The sequence below is a fragment of the Gavia stellata genome, chromosome 5, assembly GCF_030936135.1.
Source record: "Gavia stellata isolate bGavSte3 chromosome 5, bGavSte3.hap2, whole genome shotgun sequence".
Lineage (NCBI taxonomy): Eukaryota > Metazoa > Chordata > Aves > Gaviiformes > Gaviidae > Gavia > Gavia stellata.
The window spans coordinates 21256659-21265128 of record NC_082598.1 but is presented as its reverse complement, the minus strand read 5'-3'; the positions used below and the strand labels follow the sequence as shown (position 1 = coordinate 21265128).

Below are 8470 nucleotides of genomic sequence, written 5' to 3'. Positions count from 1 at the left end.
TACCTAGATCCAATGACGGGCTTTATGCAAATATCTACATTTTTATAAAGCTGTAATTAAACAAAACAATGCCAGTCATTCAAATTCTGCTAATCTTTTAAGTCAGATATTAATATGCTGAACACTCACTACAACTCAATGTTATTTAAATTAAAAATAAAAACAGGGCAAGACATGTCCCAAATAGCCTTGCTGAAATGTAGGTATTTTAATTATTTTTGTTGCTTGGAGGACAGCAATGTGAAAATACACATGCTACTCAATTAATTTCATTAAGACCTACATAAACAATTCTTTTAGACAAAAAGCTGTGATCTTTGATGGTTCTAGTCGGTTCATAGCCTGACAGATTTCTCTTGCTGGTCTTTTTTTCTTTTTTAAAACAGCAATTTTTTTAGACAAACCCCCAAGATCTCCTACAGCTTTTGTCAGCTATTGAAAAGCAAGCAAGCATAGCGAACATGCAAGTTATTAGAATTAGATAGCCAAATATAATTAACTACAAACTTCCAAGCAGTAAATACAGCTACATACCCTGGGGAGACTCGGTCTTATTGGGAGATGGATTTGAAAGCTGATAAAGAACACAGGTTACCTGGTTCACTTCACTTCAGGTGACCCATTCTACCACCTAACAAGCTAATAAGCTAGTACAAATATTCAAGAGTTTAATCCATTTCAGTAAGAATGGACTGATGACTGACAATTGAAGACTGACTTCTGTAGGGCTGGACATACTGACCTTAATTTGAAATGAATTCAAGTCTGAAAATAATTGTGCAGCATCAAGTTAAGATACAAATAAAAAAACAAAGGAGAATTTAAGAAGGATAACTTTACCACTCATACACAAATTGCACCAGTCAATGCTGTACCTCATTCAACTGAAGTACAGCAGTGTTTTTATAACAATATCCAACCATCATCTAGTCTTGAAAAAGCAACTATCTATCTACCACTTATCTGTTAGTAATTATCAGCTGAAATAAAAATACTGTATTCTAAACATGAACTTGAATCAACTATTAGTACCTGTTTATTTTTTTAACAGTAGAGGGATCACAAAGAACTGAGTTGAATTAAAATAAAAGGAATGTAAAGGAGAAAGTCTTAATTCAGATGTCTTCAGCATATATTAAACCAAAATTGACTTTAAGACACACTACTGAAATAATCATCTGAAACTGCTCTGAAGTCTGACAATCACATAAGTTAGTGCTGTAACTGCCAAATTTAATGCTGGGTCAAAAATGGAATAGAAATATGAAGGTAATGCCCTGCAGAGTACATCTAGACTAGAAAGGATTTTTTCTTGGATAAAGAGTTATTGATCTGAAAGCTTTGAGATTAAATGTACCTCTCATCTCCAGCAACATTAAGTCGTGAGCATTCCTTAGTGTTCTGACTTAGGAGCAGATTAAATACTTCTGAACTCTTTTTCATCCTCTGCAATAAGCAAGAGGAATTTCTTTTTACCCTGCTCAAATGTGCTTTCCTTAACATCTAAGCAGAGGCCAACGTTCCCACTTTCATTTCAGTGAAGCATTAAATACATAGAACACGCATACAGTTTGGTAAACTTGAGATTCAAAGTTGTAGAGAAAAAAGGTAACACAAATCCATTTTATTTCTAAAAAACTGAAGTGGACTGATAAGTACTGCTATCTTGCTTAAGTAATGTCAGATGTAAGAGCAACAGGAAATAACAGTTTAAAGGGTAATATTGTTACAATTTACATGAATCAGTGCACTGAGTTTATGCAAGAAAGGACTAAGTTGAGTTTCAGATCAGCACCATCTCTACAGGGCTGGAAGGGAAAGCTATCTGTTGAAAATATGTATGACACTGTTGAACTGCTATTGAAGCCTCGAAGAATGGTTACCTAAACATTTACACATTGTCAGGCAGTCAAACTCTACTGGCAAAAGCCTTTTTTGGTTATTGGTTATACCAACATCTGTGTTTAAGTCACTAGTAGAAAAGTTTACCAGCACTTAGAATCAAACAGCCTTAGTAGGCTTAACCATTATTCAATGAAGATGCAACATCCAGGATTAAAATGCCTAAAGCAATTCAGAGCATGCAGTGTTTCAAACATGAGATAGTAATGCATCACTGTAGTCAGTGCAGCTGGAACAGATTAGAAAACAGTGTTCACCCTACTTAACATATTGTACAAGGAGATAAGCAAATAGTAAAGAGGTCCAAGAACCAGTAATTCCTCTATTTGGCTTACTTTTTTTTTTTTTTTTTTTTTTTTTTTAAGTTAAGCATTCAGTTTATTTACATTCTTCTCCCCTGCTTGTAAGTAAATGGAAAATAAATGCTTTTTTGCATACATTATAAAATTAAGGTAGTAATCCCTCTCCAACGATGTACCTTGGAAATGGAAAGAAACTATCCCGGAGCTCTAAAAGCTGGTGGTATGAGAAACACTAATTAGAGCTTATTTGTCTCCTGTGCATGCTGTTTTCCCATTCATTGGGAAGCAAAAGGGCAAAATCTTGAAAGTTTCAATTTCTAATTAATTTTATCTTTTTAGGTTTTCAATCAGTCATAAGTTAATGCCTAACTCAAGCTGGCATCCATAAATATAGTAAGAAAACTGGTCAAGTATCCTTGGCTTCACCATCTCTTTAAGGCTTCCAAATAAGGAAATGTATTCTTACTGTAACATTGTTACCTTGACTATGATGGAGAATCTTCCCTCTTTCAGCAAATTGTCATCAGAAAGTGGAGGATAATCTGCTACCTAAGTACCAGTGAAGTGGGGAAAGAAAAGTTGACATATGCCTGGAACTGCCGATGAGCAATTTTAAATTTCATCACTGAGCAAGGAAGAAGAATCAACTGTTTTAATCTCCACTGTAATCTGTTTTAATTCCACCGTAAGCTGGTCAAAACCATTCCCGATGACAACCAGAAATGCCTTTCCTAAAATTTTTACGCTATTAGGGAGTGTCACATAGCTTTAGTAAGAATTGTGGAAAGGTTTGGGTTTGTTCAGTTTTGGAAGAATTGGGTTTTTTTTTCTTCTTCTTTATATAGGATCATACACTTGACACTTCTTCCTTTTACAGGTGAAAGACTTAAATGGTAACCTCTTCAGGGAAAAGCCTTTTAGGCAGTTTCCACAAAGGGGCTGCTGTCCTGACAAAGGACTCTAACAAAATATTTAAGAAAGCAAAGATCCTCATCTTCTGAAAAAGACTGGATAATTTAAAATAGAACATGGATTTTAGCTATAAAAGCTCAAAAAAATACTCTGATCGCAACCATTCTGAGTTCAGAGCTTAGGAAGTCCTCAGTCATTTAAGGATGATGACACTAGATTGTCTCAAATGACTGACATGTCATACAGAAATCTAAGTGGCTGGAATGCTGGCTGGACTCACTGACTGCCAGCCAATTCAAGTTGCACCTTTAAACAAAGGTAGGAAAAACAAAGGCCCTTTTAAAGCACATTGTCTCACTTCTGAGATGTTGACATATGCCAGGTACTTCACCATTAAGTGTGGATTTGATGTTTGCCAGTGAGGATCTACCTTAGAGTCAGTGCTCTCAACATACCTTAGCAAAGAGATGCTAACAGTTTGAAGACAAGCATTTCTACAGTAGCCACAGTAGGAGCAATGCAGGTCACTTAGATGGTGGACAAATTTAGGTGGCAAGATGTGCAAGGGGTCTATTAAAATAATAAAAAACCCAACTCTTTGCACTTAAAATTACAGTTTGTGCTCCAACATCGAGTACTCACCACTTCTGATCATATTAACTTGAGCTTTTAGTTCTAGAATATTTATTAAGCAGCAGCTATAAAGTTACAGGACAGCTGGTGATAAACTGAATGTTGAGAGCAGTCTGTGCTCCAAAGGTTTGCCATTTTGAAGACAAAAACCTATCACTATGATAATCTCATCTGACTTGTTTGTACAATACCATAACATATTTTTTCCAGAAGACAGTCAAATTGTGTATTTTAAAAAAGTACTTAACACAAACTCATAGACAATGAAGAGCCCAACACTTCCTCTATTTCAATTTTTAGTTATACTTACTACAGAAAACTGAATGTCCGTTTTGACTTCTCAATCCTGACATCAAAGTCAGGCAAGCGCAAATACTGAGAAGTGCTGTCCTCCCACTCCTCAGTACCAGATACTTTTTCCCATGTTCAAGTATTTACTCTTGAGTATCAAAATGCCACTTCATCTTCTTTGGTAATGACAGAGACAGAGTTCCTCAAATCTCACACTGCAAGATCTACTATCCAGCCCCAGATCTTACTTTAGACTCAATTATTGCTATAGCCTTCTCAAGTGCAGACATCAAAACTGAACATTTTTCTGGTAGTAGTATTCTCCATGCTGTTTGGGAGGCAAAATAACTTCCCTACTTTTACATATTTTTTTCCCTTTGTACATGTTCAAGTATTTCATCAGGCTTTTAACTACAACTCTGAAGGCTCAGCATTGAGGTGATTCTCCAGCACAAGTCTTTTTGCATGGCTGCTTTTTTTTTTGTCTACCATGTAGAGTGTACAAACTTTGTTCAAAGAGACTGTTGTTACCTTGTGATGAACAGCTATAGCTGCAAAAAAGGCCAATCTGATGATTCAAAGAATAATGGAACAATATAATGTTCTCATTATTTTCCATTCCACCAATTTTTCTCTTCTCCAAACTCTACCAAACAGTTTGATTCCTCATATGCTTTTCTGTATAGATGACATACAACCATTCTTTGTTAGACAGTAAACCTCTGGATTCCTTCTGTTCTCTTAAGGAATTAATCAATGTACCAGGATTTTTAAGGTACTTGCACATGTAAGGTCTCCATCCCATTTTCTAACCCTCCTCCTCCTCTAACCGTTTCACTAGCCATAGTAAATGCTTCTGTTAACATCACCACTGCTTCTTGAGAACAGAACTAACGCATTGGTTATGTACAGCAGAACCTAAATAGAAAATGATAGAAATGATACATGTATCATTTGATTTCAGTTGGGTACAGGTTTTGAAGGATCCTTACTAGAAAAAAAAATTTAGGGAGTCAGTGAATTAATTCTTTCATACAGTACAGCATGTACATATTGGCAAGAAGTGAGCCCCTAATCACAGGTCCCTGACAGTGGCACCTGTTACTGAGGCAACTAAAATACCCCTATGGAAGAGCTGAAACTATTTAGTTATCACTGGGTAAATTGCTTGTGTTCACTAAAGTAAAAAGAATTTCTTTGAAATGTACCTCAAAAGAAATTCCCGCTCATTATTAATATTTTCAGACAAACTGAATAAAAGGCACTGTTGCTCAAGCAGTACATTTGTCTTCAACTGTTTAAAAAAAAAAAAAGATGTTTTTGAACAACTAGCTACTGTTGCCCTAAGAAGGCTTCCTTGTTACCTCGTAGTAATTCCATCTCTCCCTATAAAAGCTTAACATAAAAACTGCTTTTATCTGAAGCTTATAGAGTCTCACTTTTAGATCTATCTTTATATCTAAAATTATGAGTTAGTATAACAGTATGCATTATAAAATTATACCATTTACTTCAGACATGTCTGAACAGCTAAATCTTCAAACTATACAAAAATAAAGTGTATGAAATCTTACAAAAGGGGGACATTAAGACATTAATAGCTAATCCAAAAAATATAATAACTTATACACAGCAGTAAGCATAAGCAATGTAGCCTACAACAGCTTTCAATTAACAGGACCTCTGAAACACATCTTAAACAAGCATCAGCTAAAATTGGAACATTCCCAAGCACAATGTTTCCAATTTATTATCTTTACCACAGTACAAACTTTCACAAACCAAATATCCATTGTCTGTCAGTCTGTAAACAAAAGCTAGTATTCCCCCTCCTCATTTTAAGAGGGTGAATGTTTTCAGTCCTCAGTCAAGTTTCATATCCATCACTTGCATAAGGAATCAAGAGCCTCTTCTCTTGTTAAATTACTTTTTTTTTTTGTCATACAGCCTGCAGTGAAGTAAAAATCACAGTGAAAGTCCTGGGAGAAACATGATCTTTACAGCAGGACTTGAACCATTCTAATAATAAATGAATCTAACAAAGCTTCCCATAATAAAAGCATGGCATTTCCATTTCCAGAAATCAAGTCAATTAGAAATCCTAAGTTCTACTTAAAAACCCCAAAAGATCTAAAAGTGAAAAGATTCATCTTCTCAGTCAAATACAAGTCTTTCAGTTTCACTTGCAGAGAGACTTTTCCAGTCTGTAAAACAGTAGTGCAAATTAGTTCTACTTTTTCTTTTATTTTTCTTAAAGTCCAGTAGATAAATGTCCTAGCTCTACGGAAAGATAGGAAGATGCTCCAGTAAACAAGAAACTTTGGCAAGCCCAGGAAGGCTTACTAGTCCATTAAAGCTTAGAAGTCCAAAGTGGCTTAAAAATGGTTTATGAATAAACTAAAAAAAAACCAACAAAAACAGAATTAAAAAAACTAAAAAAGAGAAACTAAAAAAAAGAAATAAATAGGCAGAAATTAATGTAAACTGTCTGAACTTTTTAATGATTTCTCATTGACAGCTGGCACGATCTTTGACAGTACAGTCAGTTAAATATAGTTGACCTACAGAGCATTCCATTAGGGCATCCAGTTTGGAATGCCCAAATGGAATTACATTCCTAAAGATTTAAAAAATAGAGTTCTTATAACATTACTATAGGTTTCTTCTGCCCAGCTCACTTACACTTCTTCTTAAAAAGGCTTTTTATTTTCGATGACTTTTTGTTTTTTTCACCATTTTGGTACAGGTCCTGTGGGATGCTACTTATCCTAGGGACAGAAGCAGCTTCATGGCTGGGTTTACTATCGCTGCTGGCTGAAGAACATGAGGTGTGCCGAGGCTTTGGGACTGGGATCCCAGTTGAAAGCTGGTTCATGCTGCAGGACTTCTCCAGGATTCCATTATAAACTTTGCTTGCAGGACTAAAGATCATGCTCTTAGTTTCTGCCATGCCTACACAGTCAGGAGAGCCCCTAGAAATATCTGCAGTTAGAGAAGAGTCTCCTGTAGATGATTCCTCCAGTGAGAATTCTTCTGGAGATACTTTTTGAGGAGAAAGTGTCTGGTACATCTCAAGACTTGCTGGAGGAGACTGCTTCCTTCCAGTGGATGAATTTAAGGAGTCACATTCCGAACCTGTTTCCTGGACTTCCCTGAGTCAGACCAAAGAGAGGAGAAAACATAATGAAACTACTATTTCCTTCATGCAGTTAAAAAGGAAATTAATTTAGAATCAGTAACATTAGTCTAAAAGCACCACCCACACTTTTCCTTAGTAGTTAATTAACAAAAAACATTAAGTTAAACATTTTAACTTACAACTTGCATTACATCATTTTATTATCTAAAGATAATTAATTTGTGCAATCTTGGTTTTGTGGGCAGCAGCATCTGCCCAGAATCATTTGTGTCTCACTTCAAAGAACAAAAACTATCTTTCTGGCACGTGAAGTCAGAAAAGTTATGAAATGAAAGAAGGAGATTTAAGCCTATCACATACAAAAAGTTTCTTCAGGACAAGTGTCCCTACCTTTCAACAAGCTCATTTGCTCCTTCCAAAAGGAATTTAACCTTTTCCTATGAGGCCATGTAACAAGAGTAGGTACACGCTCAACATGCTGTAAGAATTGTGTTACCATCCATCTTCTCTTCGCCCAGTAGCTGACATTGCTTTTGATCCTAGTTTCAGATGTAAAAGCCAGTAACATATTGTAATGGAGAATCAGGGTTAGTTCAGTGCACCCTGGATTGTAACATTACTTAACTGTATATGACATGCTAGCTATTCACATACACATACCAGACAAGGACTCTCTCTGTTCCATGTGGACTATATTAATTTATATTATCCTACAGATTACTTTAACTTTAGAATTAGAGGTTGAACCAAGCCAACTGTTAGTCTCAAATAATCCTATCAGAGTTCCATGTGCTGTTTGCTAATCTCCATACCATTGTTTATCAGCAGAGAAGTAAATGGCTTCCTCCTCCTCTTCAGTTCGATAAAGAGCTGGGCAGCTCGACACAGAAAGGATGTCAGGGTCAGGAGAGTGCAAAGCATGCTGAGACTGTGGAGATGATGGCACAACATTGCGTCTCGATCGACACAAGCTACTGCTTCTTGCCAGTGTGCTGGGAGGTTTTACAATGGACCCTGAGGCAAAGAAAAAGCAAACCAAACCCCTCCAAGTGACATTGATGTTAACAATACCTACTCTGAAGACTAAATAGCAGGTATCTGCTTCAGCCACAGTGATTCTTAAACAACTTTGACACTGTTCAACTGTTTAGAGGGAAGAAAGACTGGCATCACCTTATAAATTCTACGGTTAGATGAAGCAGCTAACCAAGATGCAACTGCAGCAGTTTTGTGCCTGCCAAACATTACTCTGACCATGTGCACCAAAGCTCTGGCTCACTATGCTCTCTTG

General features: G+C 36.3%; 1 protein-coding gene across 1 annotated transcript in view; it reads right to left on the bottom strand.

Moving 5' to 3' along the window:
* Positions 1 to 6674: 6674 nt before the first annotated feature.
* The window catches only part of STIM2 (stromal interaction molecule 2), a 28908-nt gene continuing 27112 nt past the window's right edge, over positions 6675 to 8470 (bottom strand). The window contains exons 10-11 of the mRNA XM_009808374.2: positions 7992 to 8193; positions 6675 to 7192 (exon numbers count right to left, since the gene is read on the bottom strand). Of these exons, the coding sequence (XP_009806676.2) occupies positions 6715 to 7192; positions 7992 to 8193 (680 nt within the window). The 3' untranslated portion in view covers positions 6675 to 6714. The remainder of the gene's footprint in view (positions 7193 to 7991; positions 8194 to 8470) is intronic.